The following is a 22,269-nucleotide window of genomic DNA, read 5'->3' on the forward strand; positions in this document are numbered from 1 at the left end:
AATGTTAGGCCTCTGGTACTATCCATAGAAGCAGACAAACGATTGTTTTGAAAAAAAGTCAAATATTTCCATTTAATTTGCTCGATTTATGAATGGTAGAATGTTGGAATGGTAAAACACACTAATTTTATCAAGATTCCAAGATTCCAATCAATTATGACATTTTGTACCGTTGACAAACATCTCACTTGGCAACTGCATATAAATAACATAACGTCTTTCGAAAGCTCAACTCAAAGCCAGCCTTATTTAAACGAATTAAACCCTATCTAAATAATGAAACAATGAAATTGTTTTACAATTCATACATGTTACCTCATATGGACTATTGTTGCACAATATGGTGATCAGACACAAGATCAAAATTAAACAAGGTAATTTCGATACAGAAACGAGCTGCAAAAAATAATAATGAATAATCCGTTTTCAACTACATGTACTTTAATTCAAATTTTCAATTAACTGGGCTAGTTGTCATCATCATCATCATCATCATCATCATCATCATCATCATCATCATCATCATCAATAATAATAATAATAATAATAATAATAATAATAATAATAATAATAATAATAATTATTATTATTATTATTATTATTATTATTATAAATATTATTATTATTATTATTATTATTATTAGTAGTAGTAGTAGTAGGAGGAGGAGTAGTATAGTTATGTTGCTTTTGTAATTTTTTTAGGCTGACAGCAGTATGCTAGACACTGTTGAGTTATATTTACATATACTGTGTTTTTAAAGACCACATTGTAAAAAAGAAATGTTATTTTTTAATGTGTTATCTTCGTGAAATAAAGTTTATATAATTATTATTATTATTATTATTAATAATAATAATATTATTATTATTATAAGCAGTAAAATGTAGTGTATTAACGTTGTTGATTGTCGTGCTCTACTTACTACTTAACATTATTTTAACATCACATATGGTTCTGAGATCTTTGGTGACATAAATCAAGATAATAAATATAAAATATAAATAAATGGGGTCAAAAGATATTATTGCGTGACGAACATTATCCAAAAATTATATAATGGGAATGTGTTTATGAAGTTTTGATCTCTTTTCAAAAGACTGTTTCCAAATCCAAAACATATACATATCTTTAGCATTATTTTAATTGGGCCGTGCTCTGTGAAAAATGGGTTTAATGCGTGTTCGAAAAGTGTCGTCTCCGATTAGCATAGGCTAATCACGGAGATATTTTCTGCCAAAATAGATTTTTGCTAACAAGGAGCTTTCTTTAAACAAAAAATCATAAAACTGGAAAGTGTCGTCCCTGGGACGACAATTTACGCACATGCATTAAACTCCTTTTTCACAGAGCACGGCAAAATTAGTTTAACTGCGTCAACTTAATATTGAAATGAACCATGTTTTTTTTTATTACAGTACGATGTATTCTCCTACCAGTTACAATTTTCGAACGTATCTTCAGTTGTTCATTGAAAACAGCATTGATATTCTGCCTTTTTATCTCCTAGTACTATTGTGTGTTGTCTCATTTACATTGAACTCATCTTACGACAGGGAACTTCTCTAAAATGTTGTCAAGCGCTATTGCATAATCCTTTCCCATATTTAAGCAACATCAATTAGGTACAAACAACATTAACTTTTAGGGGATCTATACTTCAATAATGAACGTGCACATTTTCACATACATAAACATGTTGCCTAGGGAAAACAATAAATCAAAGGAAAAGTTTTCTACTGTTTAAAAAATATACCTTAACTGTCGCTTGTGAAAGACAATAAACTAAATTGTTACGAATAAACTTCATTATTTAATTGTATAGCACGTAAAATAACGCATTATTGTTTTGACTTTAACGCAAGAATGATCTTCATTTGTCATTTGCTCGTATCATGCACATTAATTTACGATTTAAGAAATCTCTTGCACATGTTACATATAGACACTTGTATAGACGCAAGTTGCCACATACCTGCGTTAAGCGCCACCGACGGAGCATACATTACTACGGCCATGTACAAAATCTGAAACAGACGCACAAGTGATAAATAAATCTAAGAATAAACACGACATTGAAGTAATTAGAAATATATTTTGATTTATTGTTTATAATCATAAAATACTGCAGGTATTTAGCACCACGGGAAGTTTACAAAATGTTTAATTGCATGTACTGTGTACCATCATTTAATCGGTTTGAACATCTTTTCTTGCTCTCTACAATGTCGGTTGAAACATTTTCATGCCTTTGTTGATTTTTATATTGGTTCGATATCAGCACATACAAGTGCGTAATAGAATACGTTGGAACCAATATACTTAATATTAAACAGAGATACCATTAATTGCCTGACCCGAACCTTCTAAACTATCGCCCATGCAAATAAACAGAATGACAGATAAGAAGAATGTTGTTGTTAAATCAAATCTAGTCATTCTTCGCCGTGAATATAAGACGAATTTGTTAAAATTCGAAATACATTTCGGGCAGTGCTGACATTGTCTGTTTGAGTCGGAAGTTAGCAAGTGCTGTCACAAAAATAAAACAATTAACTTCTGTTTGATGTTAAAATTCCCATAACTATATATCTGACACGCTGATAGCATATACTTCAGATCAATGATGTCAACGATTGCGTTCATTGAGAGCTCTACAAACTCAGGATAGTAGAGGTGTCATTTTCATGATCAATTCTTTTTACTGTGACCTATTCCAAAGCGGGTAATCACGTGAAAAAGAAGATGGCGACGTCCTTGCCAAGACAGGTGTATCGCCGTTCTATACCCTTTATTACTTGTAATAAATGTTAAAATGTCGCTCACTTTCAAGCCATATCAGCAACAAAAGTGATTAGCGTTTGTGTTGTATTAATATTCCCTCTATATCTCGACTTTACTCTCTGCGAAATTTCTTAGCAGGACAAAACATTTCAGCTTCTGCTAAGACAATTCACAGCGAGTAAAGTATAGATAAACATCAAATATTTTTACGAAAAAAATATATCACGTTCTAATTGATATGACAGGAAAGTGAGCGGCATTAAGGCAAGGGTTGTTCCTAAAATTGGAACCGAGGTGAGTTGGCTCGACATTGACCCCAGCTCGATATTCGGGACTTTTGTCGAATGTCGATGTCAGAGCTTGCTCGACATTCGCCCCAACTCGATATTCGAGACTTTTGCCGAATGTCGATGTCAGAGCTGGATCGACATTCGCCCCAGCTGAATATACAGGACTTTTGTCGAATATCAATGTCATAGCTTGCTTGACATTCGTCCCAGCTCGATATTCGGGACTTTTGCGGAATGTCGATGTCAGAGCTGCCTCGACATTCGTCCCAGCTCGATATTCGGGACTTTTGCCGAATGTCGATGTAAGAGCTGGATCGACATTTGTCCCAGCTCGATTTTCGGAACCTTTGCCGAATGTGTTTATCAGAGCTGGCCTGACATTTGTCCCAGCTCGATATCCGGGACTTTTGCCGAATGCCGATGTAAGAGCTTGCTTGAAATTTGTCCCAGCTCGATATTCGGGATTTTCCCGAATGTCGATGTCAGAGCTGGATCGACATTTGTCCCAGCTCGATTTTCGGGACCTTTGCCGAATGTGTATATCAGAGCTGGCCTGACATTTGTCCCATCTCGATATCCGGGACTTTTGCCGAATGCCGATGTAAGAGCTTGCTTGACATTTGTCCCAGCTCGATATTCGGGATTTTCCCGAATGTCGATGTCAGAGCTGGCTCTACATTTGCCCCTGATGGATATTCCTGACTAGTGTCGAATGTCGATGTCAGAGTTGGCTCGACATTCGCCCCAGCTCGATATTCTGAACTTTTCCCGAATGTCGATGTAAGATCGGGCTCGACATTCGCCCAAGCTCGATATTCGAGACTTTTGCCGAATGGCAATGTCAGAGCTGGCTCGCGATTCGCCTCAGCTCGATATTCGGGACTATTGCCGAATGTCGATGTCAGAGCTGGCTCAACATTCGCCCCAGCTCTATATTCGGGGCAAGTGCCGAATGTCGATGTCAGAGCCTGCTCGACATTTGCCCCAGCTCAATATTCGGGACATTTGCCGAATGTCGATGTCAGAGCTGGCTCGACATTCGCTCCAGCTCGATATTCGGTACTAGTGCCGAATGTCGATGTCAAACCTGGCTCGACTTTCGTCCCAGCGCGATATTCGGGACTTTTGCTGATCGATGTTAGAGCTGGCTCGACATTCGCCCCAGCTCGATATTCGGGACTTTTTCCGAATGTCGATGTCAGAGCTGGCTCGACATTCGCCCCAGCTTGATATTTAAATGTCGATTGTCGATGTCATTACCAACTTCACTCTTCTCAAGTATTATGAGAAAATAATAGTGGGGTTTAGTAAGGTACGCTTTATTCGACTTTAGTCGCTTGTAGTACGGAATCTAATAAATGCATCGTTTTGGTGTTTGAATATATTCATGCATAAATGTAAGTGCCAGGGAAATGTTGCCGCTCTGCAAATGGGATACCGAACCCAAGGCCGCATGTTAAATAAAATGTAACTTGTATACATTCATAATTTATTGCATATGTTGCTACATTTAGTAAAAAAATGGCCGTTTTTCGCGAATAACTCGTGAAAATCTCGGTATTGAGCAAGTGTGCAAATAACCGGTTATTGGCACACTGTGCCAAAATCGGTTATTTGCAAACTTCCGGTTTTCTCGCACCTGTTGTCCAGTAACGGCGGATCGTCCGCACGCGTTGACGTTACGTAATTCGCGACCGGAGCTTGAAAACAAAATGGCGTCTGAACGGGTTTTGGAATCGCTTTTTTTCAAAACCGGCTTTCCGTACTTTTATTTTTCATGCAACTGATTGCGCAATTTATGGCGTATGTTGTATGACGTAATTTCTCTGACGAAACACACTAGTTTGAGTTAAACTATCTGGATTTTAAGGACATGTTGGACGTGTTGTCTTTTAACAATACAATATTTGTTTAAAGCATCGAACAAATGCAAAACGTATTTCGTATTGTATGTTTTTCGTGCATAATAGTTTATTGTAAACTTTGATAGGAATACAATAAAATAGCGTTTTTTAAAATAAGTTTTGATAAAGAGATGGAAAAATAAAAAATGTAAGTGCAACTCGTTTCAATTTCATTGTTATAAATATTGAATTTAAGTTGTCATTGAGGTAAGCGTGTCGTTTATATTGAATTATGATGTTTTTATTACGATATTAATTATTATGTTCGATATACACGATAGTAATTATTACTTTCGAAATACACGACATATGTACTGTATACACATGATGAACATATGCAATAAACAGGTCATTATATGGAGAAAGTGTGCCTTTAGTGGTTATTGGCACACTTGGAATTTATTTGCAAATAACTCATCAAGTGTACCGATAACCACTAAAGGCACACTTTCTACATATAGTAATATATACATATTAATCACATTAAATGATTGTCAATAAATGCACGCGGCATTAGCTGACAAAGCATCCTTACTTTTTCCTAGGCGGTACATTGTGTTCGAAAGTTGTTTATCTACTCTAAAAACGTTTCAAAAATATGTTGTCATCAACTATGCGATAGTGAAAGTTTAACGTCAATAAAAAATGACATAAGCGAGTTACCGAATCGACATGGTTCGTGCTCAATTAGGATATATTTGCAAAATAATTGAACGAGAAAGAGTAGCTGTTTGGTTCAATCTTTTCATAAAGCAAGATCCATCGAGCAGAATTTGAGCGATATTAACTATACTCGAAATTGGATAACATATATTTACAGGAAACCTTTTACTTGCAAAGTAATGATAAATGTAATCTAGTTCAATAGGCACATACAAAGTACTTATATAAAATTACTACGACGTGTGCTTTAGGTAAGGTTACGGTAAATACGCATGCCTTGGAATTACAAATTGACTCATGTAAACATTTGCTAATGTGCGCATGCAAATAACACTGGTTCGTCAATTCCAGTCAAATTGATGCAACTTATAGGCAGTACAGCGATTTTATCTAGAACACATGCACATAGATCGTGCCATAAAATCAATTAGTGTATGTTAACCTCTTATGGGCAGCTCAGCGCTTTTTTTTCTAAAATACATGCAGAGCACATCGTTCCATAAAATCATGTATTGTGTGTTCACCACTAAAGGTCAGTACAGTTATAGTTTTACTATATCAAATTCCGAGTAAATCGCTTCATTACATCAAGTGGTGTTTGTTCACCACTTATGGGAAGTGCAGCAATCAGCATCAGGATTGTGCATTGTTTAAACGCACGTTGCCTGGTGTAATACACCCATCTGTTTATTGGCTCTAAATACTAATAATTTTCTTCCTTACAGTTACAATAATCGTAGTTCTCGTGTCGCGTACACGTTATCGAGATTGTATGATATGTAGTAGAGCACTTGGTGTCAACCCAACTTCGGTGTTGGACATCAAACAATAAAAGTAAGGCTAACGGAAAATTCACTGTTACTTACATGAATAAAAAAATAAATTAAACAGGACTTCCTTTAACCATACATTCGTTCTCACTATGCTCCTGAATTAGTTTGTATTTAAACATATTTATTTAAACTCGTTGCATTTAAGCCTAAGGTTTATTTGAAATACTATCGAGTTCGTTTCCTGGGACTAAAATCAGTATTTGATGTCAATGGGGGAAATCTAAAGAACGCACCCGCAATAGAGATCGAATCCTTGACCTCCCGACCGCTGAGCGGACACCATATCCACTAAATCACTGCGACCTAAAATTGCTCCCGGATTGCATACCGTACTTGTGAATTTGATCGCGCTTAAGTCAGTAAACTTACATCTCCCCTAAAGAAACCTCTATAATAACCTTAGATGCAGTATGAATAAAGAGCTTTCGATTTCATGCCCAATTTCACCAGTGAGTTTAGTTCACCGACTAATGTTCGTGTGTACACTCACCATCTGGATACAGAAAGTCAGGGAGCCCGCCGTCCTTACTCCGCGGCTGAATCGGTACTCGAGATACTGCAACATAAAACAGCGTGGAACCGTGCGTTTTTAATGACTGGAGGTTCACAGAAAACGCAAATTAGCCACTCTCTGGGAAAACGGGGTTAAATGCATATGCGTAAATTGTCCCAGATTAGCGTGTGCAGTCCGCAGTCAGGGACGTTACTTTCCGCCTTAAATGGATTTTCGACAAAACTTCCTTCAAACGGAAAGTATACATAAAAAGCGGAAAGTGTCTTCCCTGATTAGCCTGTACGGACTGCAATGCTTATCTGGGACTTCACGCACATTTATGAAGCTTTGTTTTTCCATGGCGTTTCTGATAATTAGTGAAGTTTGAGTTGAAGGCGACAAGCACAAGCAATAGGTACCCGGTATACCCGAGTCAAACAAGAACTATTCGTGTGTATTCGTTAAAAGCGTTCAACAGACACGTAAAATAGAACTTAATGAAATCAAAAACATTAGCGCGATTACGATGTGCGTTCTTCGTTGTATCATCATATCCGCAGATCTAAAACAAAAACGTGTTTTCTTGCGCCAACTGTTTAGCGAGCGTCGGATGCTGGCTATTTAATTGCAATATTCCAGTATAGACTCAACAGGTGGATTTAATATATGTTTTTGCCCTATTAAAACACATGGGTGTTTTCCTGGAACAAGTGTTTTATTTAAATTTAAGTATTGTTTATTTATCATAATTTTATAGCGGCGTGTTGTTTTTTTTTCAACTTCGCTCTTAAATTCTTAAAAATATTCTCCGCTTTGAGCTTCCTGAAGACAAAATGCTGTCAAAATAAAGAAACAACAGTAAAATGAAACAATATGTTTTTATACAGTTTAATAATTATTTTCTTGGGACATTAATGATAAAATAAAGTATTCTGCCAAGATTACCTCGTAGGCGCTCGTGCAACGGAGCCTGTAGAAGACGGGTACGAAGACGTGCGCCGCCGCGGCGATAACAAGAAGGTAGGAGAGTCCGATGTACCAGTACATGGTCGAGTAGTTGTACATCTCCGCCGGCGTGCCCAGAAGCGAGATGGCTGACATGAAACTCGCCACGAGTGACAGCGACACCGGTATTGGGTTCATGTCGCGGCCCGCCAACAGGAACTCCTTCGTGTTCTGGCGTTTACGGTCCTTGATAGCGTAGAATATGCCAATTAACGCCGAAAACGTTAGTGTCAATCCAAATAAAACGTAATCCAAAGCTTTAAAGCTCGCCCGTTCATTTGATTCAAAACTGTAGGCCATCTTGGTCGGTGAATATGCTTGATCGATATATGTCACAATGAAAATAGTGGTTTACCCGAACAACGAAGCACATAAGCAGTCGTACATAATTTGAATTACGTATATCCTGTTGTGAAGAGTATTTCTCCGTACCACCGCTTCTTGCTAAATGTTGACAAATTGTCGAGATTTTTGTGTATACTTGAAGATTTAAGCACATATTATTTATACATGCATCAAGGAAGCATTTAATAATATAGGCATGCGTTAACCTGGTGCAATTGTATTTGATGTAAAAAAATAAAACAAAACTAAATATGTTCATACATAAAAAGATCTGCGTTTAACGCACTCGTGACCTATCCCGTTTATTGATTTTTTCAGTTATGACCAAGTTCATGGAAATCGCTGCAAAATTAAGGATGTTATGGTTGTTCAAATGAATTCACACTGTTTTTTGGGTCATTTGGAGTATGAATATCTTGTTATCTTTAATTATGAGTCATTCGCTGTTTAACAGGTTTCACGATAAAGGCCACAAAACAGAAAAAAGGTTTATCATCCATACAAAGTACATACAAACACGCAACAATTGCATTAGTGTTAAAGTACAATATCAGTAAATCGAAGCGACTGAAACGAACTAAATCTTAAATCTTAAATCTCCATATGCCAGGGATTCGATAAATAATACTCTTATTGTGCAAATATGAAAAAATACATTGATAATTTTAATTGCTACGTTTCATGATATGTAGGTCCCATTGATATAAAAATTGAGTGTACACGTATATATTATGCTCTTAATAACTTCTTCAATTTGAAATAATTAATCCTCGAAAAACAACACTTCTTACTACCTCGTAAAAGAAACGGCGCGACTGCATCATTCTTTCAGAGTTTTATCACATTATTATGTCAACCTTTAAGGGTTCTTCCATTTGGCTACCGTTCCATAACTCTCTCATAAATTTCTCAAAAACTGAAATGCCTCATGAACTATCAAACATCAGAGAAATACCTACGAAAGCTTTAATAACAAAACTGCAAAATATAAGATAATAAAATGACATGGACGCAACGTCTGATAATTTTCCGTTATGGGGATAAATTGTCATAGGAGTGATGACAGCTGTGAAATCTGGTGCAGCACTTCTCAGTAACTGTAAATGTAAACGCATTACCCGATCTATTCGTCCCATAATTTCCCAATTTCGATCTGCCTACGGTGATATGCGCCTGGGAGAACTCAGTCCCCCGGGTTATGTGGGCCTGGCCTCCTGCGATTCGGCTTGCGAACCTCTCGCGCCCGAGGTCAGAAAGCTGGATATTATCACCTATCGTCAATAATGAACATAAAGCTATCATTCAACAAATGAAATATGTGATTTCAACGATTAATAACAAAATAACATTGTTTAGAGCACTCATGAATTGATCGACCTAATTGCGCAAATTAACTGTAAATATTTGGTGACGGCTTACGTTATATTCAACAAAGAACATACTTTATATCATTTTATATGTATGATGAAGGTTTCTACTTTATTCATCAATGAACATTTGGATTTATGATTGTACAGAGTCTCAGACGTTATGAAAGTTCTTAAAATATTCTCCAACACAAATTGGATTGTATGTGATTACGATGTCGTATATAGTACACCATGACTGCTTGAATGTAGAAATCACATAATAAAAATGCGTATAAAATATCGCCAACAGACCATGGACGGATAAAGAGAAAAAACCATGTGATCGTAAGTTGAAAATAAACATTGAAATTTAAACATACAAGAATTAGGACATTGACCATGCGTCAACAACATCAGGAACAAGAAATCGAACGTGCGATATTAGTTCTCATGCTTGGAACTGATAGCACATGAGCATTAGCAAGTGAAGGAGAGAAACAATCACGAATGACCATAACTATAATATAAGACCAATTTAAACTATTTCTACAATAATTTCATTTTTATATTAGAGAATGAGTATTGGAATAGAAATTGTATACATTTACACATGTTTAAAACTACAGTTAAGTGTACGGGATGATGTATTTAAAAAACATCCTATCAAAACCTTCACTGAACAGAATACATTAAGATTTATGGGCTTCTAGTATTAATGTCATAATCTGAATAGTTTAAAAGTTAAAAAAGCATCACACCTCATTTTGATATTTTGACAAAGTGGAAAAAATGTTTGCAGAACAAGAGATTATGGATTGTTATAATAAACAATGCGTGTCTATTTGTAACTTGATAGGATGTTAAGCATATCTGATTTTTTGGGTTACAAAAATGATTATGTGCCGAATTCCCAAAACTAAATTTTCTCTTAACTCACACACAAATTAAATGGATTGTTTGACATTCTTATGTGTTCATTATTATTGAGTTTTAGCTCACCTGAGCACGAAATGCTCAGGTTGAGCTTTTGTATCCTGTCTGTGTCTGTCCTGTGTCAACATTTTTTTCTAGAAACAACATCTTTGCTGATCCAATCATGATGAAACTTGGCAGGACTGTTTCTTGGATTTCATTCCTAACTCTGTTTACCATAACATTTGAAAGCTATCCTATATGCATTGAATAAAAGCTACTTCTCTTGCACAAAAAGGCTTAGAGCATAGATATTTGGCAAGAAACATTGTCCAGTGGACCTCTTACAAGTTATTCAGTTTATTGCTCAAGGTTAAAAATAAGCCTCACCTTTTTTGATTGATCATATTATGACCCTGGGATGCAAATTAGCCACACCGTTTTGCTTTTTCTATTATAGGTGGCCAATGTTTTCCTTATATGCAGATAGTATAAACTTGAATATTTGTTTGTTTTACAAACTTCAAGGCCTAGTGTATTGGCATTTAGCATTGCATATATATCTTCTAAATGACCACAAAGATTGTTTAATATATTCCGCTAGGGGTATTTGGCATGAAACATTGTATATTGAGCCTCAACCAAGATTTGATTTTCAATGTGTGTCTAGTGAACCTCCGCCAAGAATTTTCAATGTGTTACACGCTGGGGACCAGGGCGTTTTCCTTATATGCATTTAATAAAAATTATTCTTCTCCTAAACCACAAAGGTATGGAGCCTGCAATTGATATTGCATCTGTATATTGTATGGTATTTTGGTGAACGACACATGGCCTCTGAAACCTATTGTTTAAAAAAACATTATTGATCCATTTTGAATCTTTAAAAAACGGTTGTTTTTCTCAGTACATACTCTGGTGTGACTTAAAACATACAAACTAGTAAAAAGAATAAGTACTGCCATAATTGCCATGGTAATGTTTTTTTGGTTATAAAACACATTGTGAATGGCCAGAAGCCAATGTGCAGATTCACTTATAAATGATGAAACAATGATGAAATGTTACTTTTTTAAGGTTTAGAAAGTAAATGTATGTGATATTCTAAGCATTTTTATTAAGGTTCTTGTTACCCAGCATATGAAGTGTGTAGATTTAATTTGCCTGTGTCCATTTATATTATTGTCACAAAACATTTTATTTATATATAATATCCCCATATATATGAAGAACCACTTGATTTTTGGAGCTTTGCTTACTGACTTTGTAGTCAATGTATTAAATTGTGTATTTATATTTATTAAACGACTTTCTAATGTTTAATTGTTGATTCAGATCATTAATTTATGGAAATTTAGGTGTACATTACTCACATTTTTTTCGCTGAGCATCTAAAAATTTAAGCAAGGAATTTATGAAAATAAAATTGTGTGTAACGGAATAATAGTTTTAAATATGAAATACTTATTTACTCTCTCTCATACGTTAGTCATTTGAATATATTTTTTTGTTTAATTTAATAGATTTTTATGGGACTAAATCACTCGATTAAATGCTTACATTATTATATTTATATATTTATTTTTTGTATCTCACCTGAGCACAAAGTTCTCATGGTAAGCTTTTTTAACCGGTCTTTGTCTGTCGTCCGTCGTCGTGCGACATCCGTCCTGCTTAAACATTTTTTTAATTAAACAGCATCTCCTGAACTGCTTGGCCAATATTGATGGAACTTGGCAGGAATGTTCCTTGCATAAAGCTTTTTTTAAAGTTATTCAAAGCATTGCATTCCATGCATACATTTGGTTACCATGACAACTTCTTCTCCATAGCCATGAGACATAGAGAAAAGATATTTGGCATGAAGCATCATCTAGTGGTCCTCTGTCAAGATTGTTCAGATAAGCACATGTGGTCAAAATTGGTCTCATCCCGGGGTAAATGTGTTTATCATATATGTGTAAAACTTCAAACATTAATCGAAATCACAAGGCCTAGCGCAGATATGTTTGGCATGAAAGAACATCTAGTGACCTATCGCCAATTGCCATTCACGGGTCGTTACTGAAGGGTCGTCAGCGCGCATCGCATTCCCCATTTTACGGCCTAACACCATTTTTATGGTGCTGACACGCAGTAGGGACAACTCGTGAAACGATTTCCGCTGCATTGGAGCAATTGAACAGAATGAGCAGATTCCAAACTGTGCGGCCCACAAGCTGCCTCTTGCCAGATTATTGGGACCGCGATCGCGGCCCCTGCGTGTCACCTTCTCCGCATATGTAATAGTTCTTGCATTGTGTGCATGAGCACCTGGATTTGATTTCCAGGAAAGTTTTTTTAACATGTTCTATATGTCATATAATCTACTTTCAGAAGGGCTTTTCCCACAATAGTTAAAATCAATATAATGTTTAACTTTTTAATTTACTTTTTGAATAAAACAGTATAAATATTATCATAGCACATTGATACTACAATGTGCATATAATGGTTTTTATATATACATGTACTCGCTAATTAGAGAAAACTGTCAAGGGCTTATCAGCACCGTGTATTGCTGATGAGTCCTTTTGGCAGTACTTTTTTGTTGTTGAGTCCTCTTGGCAGTGTAAGTACTGTCAAATCTGGAATAGTACATTTGATGAGAGTAAAATAATTTCATCGAAAAATGAGAAATCAATCTTAATATTTTTATCATAAAGATAATATCATTAGCATTCAAAAACCGCAAAAATGTGAAATTCGACCAAAAAAATTGTTGAGCCCTTATGGCGTTTAACTGACGATATTACACCCGCATGTTCGAATAAGCTTATACAAAGGAAACATTTTAAACCTTGGTTATATTTTGGAACATTCATCAAGGTGTTTGCTTAAAGGTTTTTTTCCCTCAACAAGACAAATTCGGTAAAAATCCAAGAGCTGGTTACAATCTTGAAAATGTTCAGAATGGATCCAATTTCGGTATCAACAAGGCTGGCTACACTCTTAAAAATGTCCAGAATGGATCCAAATTTGGTCAGTATCAACAGGAATTGCTACACTCTTGCAAATATCCAGAATGGATCATCATTCGGTCAGTATCAACAGGACTAGCTACACTCTTGCAAATGTCCAGAATGGATCCAAAACCGCTCAGAATCAACAGGACTGGCTACACTCTTGCTAATGTCCAGAATGGATCCAAATTCGATCACTTTAAACAGGGCTTGGTACACTCTTGAAAATGCCCAGAATGGATACAAATTCGGTCACTATCAACAAGGCTGGGTAAATTCTTGAAAATGTCGAGAATGGATCCAAATTCGGTCAGTATCAACAGGACTTGCTACACTCTTGAAAATGTCCAGAATGGATCCAATTTCGGTCAGAATCAACAGGGCTGGTTACACTCTTAAAAATGTCCAGAATGGATCCAATTTCGATAAGTATCAGCAAGGCTGGCTACACTCTTGAAAATGTCCAGAATGGATCCAAATTCGGTAAGTATCAACAGGATTTGCTTCACTCTTGTCCACAATAGATCCAAATTTGGTTACTTGCAACAGGGCTGGGTACACTATTGAAAATGTCAAGAATGAATCCAAATTCGGTCAATTTCAACAAGGCTTACTACACCCTTGAACATGTCCAGAATTAATCTAAGTTTGGCCAGTTTCAACAGGTCTGACTACACTCTTGCAAATGTCCAAAATCGATCCAAATTCGGTCACTTTCAACAGGGCGGGATATACTCTTGAAAATGTCCAAAATGGTTTCAAATTTGGTCTATATCAACAGGACTGGCTACACTGTTGCAAATGTCCAGAATGGACCCAAACCGTTCAGAATCAACAGAACTGGCAACACTCTTGCAAATGTCCAGAATGTATCCAAATTCGGTCAGTTTCAACAAGGCTGGGTACATTCTTGAAAATGTCCAGAACGGATTCACATTCGGTCAGTATCAACAGGACTGGCTACACTCTTGAAAATATCCAGAATGGATCCAAAATCGCTCAGAATCAACAGGACTGGCTACAATCTTGCAAATATCCAGAATGGATCCAAATTCGGTCAGTTTCAACAGGGCTGGGTACACTCTTGAAAATGTCCATAATGGATCCAAATTCGGTCAGTAGCAACCGGACTGGCTACACTCTGAAAAATGTCAAGAATGAATCTAAATTCGGTCAGTATCAACATGGCTGGCTACACTCTTGAAAATGTCCAGAATGGATCGAATTTCGGTAGTATCAACAGGGCTTGCTAGTCTCTTGAAAAATATCCAGAATGGATCCAATTTTGGTAAGTATCAACAAGGCTTGCTACACTCTTGAAAATGTCCAGAATGGATCAAAATTCGGTCAGTATCAACAGCACTTGCTACACTCTTGCAAATGTCCAGAATGGATCCAAATTCGATCACTTTCAACAGGGCTTGGTACACTCTTGAAAATGTCCATAATGGATACAAATTCGTTCACTTTCAACAAGGCTGGGTAAATTCTTGAAAATGTCGAGAATGGATCCAAATTCGGTCAGTATGAACAGGACTTGCTACACTCTTGAAAATGTCCAGAATGGATCCAATTTCGGTCAGCATCAACAGAGCTGGCTAGACTCTTGAAATTGTCCAGAATGGATCCAATTTTGGTAAGTATCAACATGACTGGCTAAACTCTTGAAAATGTCCAGAGTGGATCTAAATTCGGTCAGTATCAACAAGGCTGGCTACACTCTTGAAAATGCCCAGAATTGATCCAAATTCGGTCAGTATCAACAGGACTGGCTACACTCTTGAAAATATCCAGAATGGATCTAATTTCGGTCAGTATCAACAAGGCTGGCTACACTCTTGCAAATGTCCAGAATAGATCCAAATTCGCTCAGTATCAACAGGGCTGGCTACACTCTTGCAAATGTCCAGAATAGATCCAAATTCGATCAGTATCAACAAGGTTGGCTACACTCTTGAAAATGTCCAGAATGGATCCAATTTCGGTTAGTATCAATAGTGCTGGCTGGACTCTTGAAATTGTCCAGAATGTATCCAATTTTGGTAAGTATCAAAAGGAATGGCTACACCCTTCAAAATATCTAGAATGGATCCAAAATCGCTCAGAATCAACAGGACTGGCAACACTCTTGAAAATGTCCAGAATGGATCCCAATGCGGTCAGTATCAATAGAAATGGCTACCTTCTTGAAAATGTCCAGAATGGATCCAAATTCGGTCACTTTTAAAAAGGCTGTCTACACTCTTCAAAATGTTCAGAATGGATCCAAATTTCGTCAGTATTAACAGGCTGTGTAAACTCTTGAAAATGTCCAGAATGGATCCAAATTCGGTAAGTATAAAAAAGGCTGGGTATACTTTTGAAAATGTCCAGAATGGATCAAAATTCGGTAAGTATCAACAGGTCTTACTACACACTTGAATATGTCCGAAATTGATCCGATTTCGGTCAGTATCAACAGGGCTAGCTACATTCTTGATAATGTCCAAAATGGATAGAAATTCGGTCACAATGAGTTGAGCTTCATGTGTATCTCTACCCCCTTACCAATACCATGAAGGGATCCAAATTCAGTCAGTATCAACAGGATACATTGCACCCTTGGTAATGTGTAAAAAGGATGGTTGATGTAAAGTTCGGTTGAAACGACCGATTTTACTGTTAGAAATTGTTCATATCAACACTGCTTTTGATACTTTGACACCGTTCAATCAAAATTTGGTCTTTATCAACTGCGATTTTCTTTTCAAATAATTAATTTTAAATGAAAATATTGAACATATAAAAAAAAACATTGTCGTAAACGATGCTGCAAATATATCGATTTGGTCTCCATTATGCCAATTTATTAGGTATCCAAAATAGACACGACCATACTTAACAAGATGTCTAAGCTGACAAAATGTGTAATTATGTTCAAAAGTACTGCCGCGGGAATTATAATCTTGTTTAATCATTTATTACATCCGTTGAACTGCGCGAGTATGATGATAAGAATATTATCTTGTTATCAACAGAAGTGCAATCTGCGTTAGCAATCAATAACATCCATGGAAATTGTCACGGGATTCTAATCAGGGTTCTCCATCATCAACATTCGGTAAATGGGTTAAAGCGTGGGTAATTTGGTCACACCATTTCCGGGGAGTGTCATTGAAACAATACATTAGCTGTCAGCCAATCAGCAATTAACAAGTATTCAGAAAGAACTATTTGACCAATCAAATATTTAATAAGAAGTATTATTATTTTATGTTTATGTATATGTCAATATAAATTTCTTAAGATGGTCTGTGATGAAACGGCACTCTGCGACTAGATTCGAATGAACAATTGAGATTTATAAATATATTTAGAATTTGTGTTATATAGTATTTTAATAGAAAAATAAAAGAAAGACTTGGAATTTATTCAGAGACTTGTCTTGTTTATAAGAAAAAAAGCAGTTAGTGTTTGCCATTCAATTATGGTACATTCTTTATCTGCACGAATTAGGGTTGAGTGTGAAACAATTGTATCTGATAAGGAAATGTTCAACAGATACAATTATTTACACTTAAAACTCAATAAATGTGTGGTTTAGTGAATCGCAGGACATTAAAGCTAAAGTCCAAATTTAGCAGTAGCATTAGCTGTTTCCAAGCGAACAACTTAAAATCAACTGCATACACGTCGATATAACATTAAAGTAAGATTGTTATTAATAGAAAACGGAAAAATGTCGGTAGAGTTTCTTGATTTCAGGGGCGATTTTCAGAAAGACTGACTGTGTACTAACATTGATATCTGACTTGTGTCTTTTTCGTCTATGTTTAACGATATAACATGACTTTTCGTTAGAGGGAATATCAAGATTTTCAAGATTTAAAACATTACACATATAACGGGTGATTATATTCGCTACTCCTTCACGAAAAACACGAAAACGACGCTATCTTGGAAGTAAGTTCCAACTTATCTCAATTTAACCCTGTAAGCTTCCGTATACGCATGCCCCCTGTCTTATTACTATTGAAACATCATTCCATGTTAAATATGTTTATTAGTTGTTCGCTTGCGGACAACTATGGTTATGAGTATGCGTTGCAAGTAAGTCTGCTCTTAACAACGCTTAGAACGATAAACACTGCATCTTCCTGTTTATACTTCACCACTGGTACACTGCAGACAGTAAGTGTTTCTATGAATCAATAGTGTTTTACAGCTTGTGCGACGAAATTAGCCAGTTTTTCATTGAAATCTGTACATATTGGTTGATTTCAGGGGAAACGGGGATTAATGTAATACCATGTCAAATAAGTGGTGTCCCAGCTAAGCTAATCAAGGACGACACTTTCTGATTTTATGGTGTTTTTCGTTTAACGAGAATTTTTGGTACTAGGATGATATTAATGCATTTGCATTTAGCCCTGTTTTCCCAAAATGAAGCTTTCATTATCTTTTCTATTGATGATTGAAAAAAAGAGAGAAAAAAAGTGATAATAACTTCAAAGTAACCTCGCTGACAATCCAAATAAACAAAATCACTTTTAAATCAATTAAACAACCAATGAGGTATTAATTTTTACCTTGTGGCATTTTTAAGTAAACATCTAAAAGGGACCTTTTAAAAGTTTGCCATTAAAAGCTTAATATTGATAAATGTAAACATTGGATCTTAAAAGCTCCATTCAAAACAAAAACAAGAATAAAATTAAAGAAACAAAGAAAGTTACCCTCAACTGTTCTCGAACCACTGACCCCTGCAATAAAAGTCTATCGTTTAGACCATTCGGCCATCCATGCTCATACAATGAAAGATGTATTTTATGCTTCATATAAGCAATCCTCGTAATGTGAACAAATATAACAACAACAGAATTCTTCAAATTATTAAATCGTTTAATTGTGTCAATTTACCAAAACGTTAAAATATCTCTTTAATGTCTTCAGACTTGCAAATTGAATGAGTTAAATACACTGTCAGATCTTACATTATGAATAACTTACCGGTTTAGTGGTTGCCTGTTAGCCTGTGTCCAGTAGATTTAAGCCCAGGAAACTCACTATCAAAAGTTGGTTACAATTGGGCCCAAACGCAGGGCAACTAGCTTGTTCAAAGCTTGAAACAACTCAATCCAATTAAACATATAATACAAATTGGCGACTGTTGATCAATTATATCTAGGACATGATTAAATTCCGGCTTACAACAAGACATGATTCATTAAAAGTCTTTATTTTATGCTTTCCGGTGGTTTATAGAAAAATATCAGTGAAATAAAACTGGTATTTCACTGTTTGAAACAGTGAAAAACAACAGTGAAAAATATCGATATTTTTCACTGTTTTATTATGAAATGGCGTCATTTTTTCAACGAAATGACGTCATAAATCCAGCGAAATTATACAGTTTAACTCTTTTACAATGTAAATAAACGGTGAAAAAAGCATAAAATAAAAAGAAAATTTGTTGGATTCGATGGCATATCGATTTTAATTCACTCGTGATCATAAAAAATACATATTTTATATGATCACTCGTGAAATAAAATCGATATTCCACCGAATCCAACAAATATCCTCTATGTCATGTCGGCAAAATTGTTGCTCAATAAGTTTAAGGAAATAAATAAAGTATTACATACACATAACACAACATGTACATGATTCTAGGCTTGTTTTTTCTTTAGCAAGGCAACCAAAATTCTAAAGATGGTTGCCAGTGCAGCAACCAATTGCGAAAAAAAGGACATATTATTGTTATTTTCTCTAAGTTATCTCTTTAACATAAATATGAGGATAAACAGTGCACACATATCCCGACCTGTGCTTTAAGACACACTCTTTATACATTTGAATGTGTTGTGTTCATTTCAAACTAGCGATATAAAAAGCTATAACATAATTTTGAAAACTGAGTTGCGTCTCAAATTTTGCAATAACGAACATTTCTGTGCCTTCAGCGTTTTGATTGTAAGAGTATTGGCTTCATATATATAGTCCAGATTTAACAACAACACATCATGAAACATAATGAGCATTATGCAATACTGCATAGCACATAGTTAAACTTCATTTTAAATAAGAACATAGCAAGAACAACACAGATACCGTTATTTACTTACACAGAATGACAAGACGGAGATATTGTCCACAGTAATTACAGAAACTGTGTAGAATCCATCTCATGTTGTTGCATATCAATACTGCTCAAAGAAATTGCATTGTCTTAAGCGCTTATTTTCTATGACAGCATGAATATATAAACCAACGTTATTTTTTCACTATTTTCACCCCATTATTTAGTTTTCTTTTAAATAACATGAGTATTGCAAGAACAAAGAGGAGAAAACACAGTAATTTGTACATTACATAGGCACATATACTATGCGTACTCATGTTTAATAATTAAGGGAAACAACATGGCACCTTTCAATTGGCAGATGGTGGTTACACATACGGAACTTTATAAAGTAAGGTAAATTATAATCAGGTACAAACTCCAAATAATTCTCTAGTCCAAGCGTGTCTCTAAAAATCGATAGTTGAGACATTTAGGCATTGACATTATATCGGATGACAATTGCTGTATTCATTGATCACAGAGAATTGTTGATATGGTGTTAATAGATGTTATCGGTAAAAATAATAAAATGTCAACTATTAAATTATATACTTAGGATATATTGTATGTACAAACACATTTTATTTGTTGTTCGAATATATAAAGTTAAAATTTATTAAATATTGTTGTTGTTTTGTAGCAAATTGCAGTAGCGTTTATGGCAAAAGCAAGACTCAATGATCAAACAACAAATTAAGTGTTGATAAGACCATGGTTTTAAACTGTAACAGTAAAATTAAATTTAAAAACTGCAATTTAATGTTTTCGAATTGTGCAATTAATCTGGGTAAATATATACATCAGCAATTTAAATCGTTCTCATCAGTATGTGCTCGTATAATACGGCGTATGGTGTTCATAGATAAAATCAGGTCTAAACGAGAATGAATTTAGTGGAAATAATGTAGCCATTTGATCATCTTATACTGTCTGCGGCTGTTCTATGTGAAAGTTTGCATATAATGCACGACCTCAACATCGATTTCATCGACAGCAGTATACAACTGACGTTGCATAATGCACGACCTCAACATGGATTTCATCGACAGCAGTATACAACTGACGTTGCATAATGCACGACCTCAACATGGATTTCATCGACAGCAGTATACAACTGACGTTGCGGACTTCCAACACGACCTCAACATCGATTTCATCGACAGCAGTATACAACTGACATTGCGGACTCATCGACAGCAGTATACAACTGACATTGCGGACTTCCAACACGACCTCAACATCGATTTTATCGACAGCAGTATACAACTGACGTTGCGGACTCATCGACAGCAGTATACAACTGACGTTGCGGACTTCCCATCACACTCACATACCATTTTAGTGAATTTTAACATGCATGCTGCTTACCATACGATCTCAAGTTGTCTTATCTTCAAGTTGAAACGTTTACCGAGAAGTTAATGCTCAATGTGTTCGTTGAGACTTATCAAGTTTAACGAATTCATCGCTATAATTTATTCGGTCCGGTCAGCCGTCAGTGCTTTACTGTACAATTTGTAAATTTATAATCAGTCAATATGGAAACTATTTAATTGTGTATTTGTTTTACCATTATACAGTCAATTTGGACTGTCGTCTGGATGCAAACGAATTGATTCTTGTTATTACCATGATTTCTGAAAAACGAAATGGCCATTCATTTGATAAGACGTATCGGATGCCGAATTCAAAAGCTCGTATGTATGTTTATTCCAAAGGTGTTTGGATAATTAAAAACATAACTTTAACTTCTGAATGACGCAACTTGTCTGGTTTGCATTTCTGTTTTGAACAATGCTGATAGTTGTTCACGGGTTACACAGTTGAATATATGAGCTTCGCTCTGTGAAAATGGGGTTTAATGCATGTGCGTAAAGTGTCGTCCAAGATTAGCCTGTGCAGTCCGCACAGGATAATCAGGGACGACACTTTCCGCCTAAACTAGATTTTTGCTAAAGAGATACTTTCTTTAAACCAAAAATATCATAAAAGCGGAAAGTGTGGACTGCATAGGCTAATCTGGGACGACACTTAACGCACATTCATTGAACCTCCTTTTCACAGAACAGGGAACATATATTATTTTTAAGTCAGCCACGTATAAACACACACAATAAAACTTGCTTATACTTCTTTTTTAAACCAATCTTACGGCTTTTACCTTAATTGTTTGACAATTATCTGAAAAGTAAAGCAAATCTGTGAATTTCTGCATATTGAAAACAAATTGATGCCACTTCCATTTGAATGCTGATACATAAAAGCGTTGATTGGGAACAGTTTTATATATACCATGTGTTAAGTATGGGAATGTCTGTTGTTAAATGAGTTCCGGTTGTTGATGTTTTGTTCTTGTACCCTTTCAGCTCGACTCGGCAAATTATTACTATGATGATATGGTTAGCATTAAATAAACCATTGAGTAATTAAATACATTTAAATTGTTGTTATATTGTGATGCTCTACGGCTAAGTTTGTTTTACGGGCAAGTGCTCTGTCAATACAACTGGACCCGGGGAATCTGTTATGACCCCGAATGCTTTATATTTTCTTTTCTTAGGCAGTGATCATCATTTAGTTCATTG

General features: G+C 35.7%; 1 protein-coding gene across 3 annotated transcripts in view; it reads right to left on the minus strand.

The window, feature by feature from the left end:
* Positions 1–8,603, minus strand: part of LOC127866034 (sodium-dependent multivitamin transporter-like) — a 32,695-nt gene extending 24,092 nt beyond the window's left edge. The window contains exons 1-3 of one of the 3 annotated variants that reach the window (XM_052406270.1): positions 7,911–8,603; positions 6,963–7,028; positions 1,974–2,025 (exon numbers count right to left, since the gene is read on the minus strand). In XM_052406270.1, coding sequence (XP_052262230.1) covers positions 1,974–2,025; positions 6,963–7,028; positions 7,911–8,270 — 478 coding nt within the window. In that variant the 5' untranslated portion in view covers positions 8,271–8,603. The remainder of the gene's footprint in view (positions 1–1,973; positions 2,026–6,962; positions 7,029–7,910) is intronic. The other 2 variants (XM_052406269.1, XM_052406268.1) reach the window with 2 other exon arrangements.
* Positions 8,604–22,269: the final 13,666 nt, after the last annotated feature.

The sequence above is a fragment of the Dreissena polymorpha genome, chromosome 2 (assembly GCF_020536995.1).
Source record: "Dreissena polymorpha isolate Duluth1 chromosome 2, UMN_Dpol_1.0, whole genome shotgun sequence".
NCBI classification, from domain to species: domain Eukaryota; kingdom Metazoa; phylum Mollusca; class Bivalvia; order Myida; family Dreissenidae; genus Dreissena; species Dreissena polymorpha.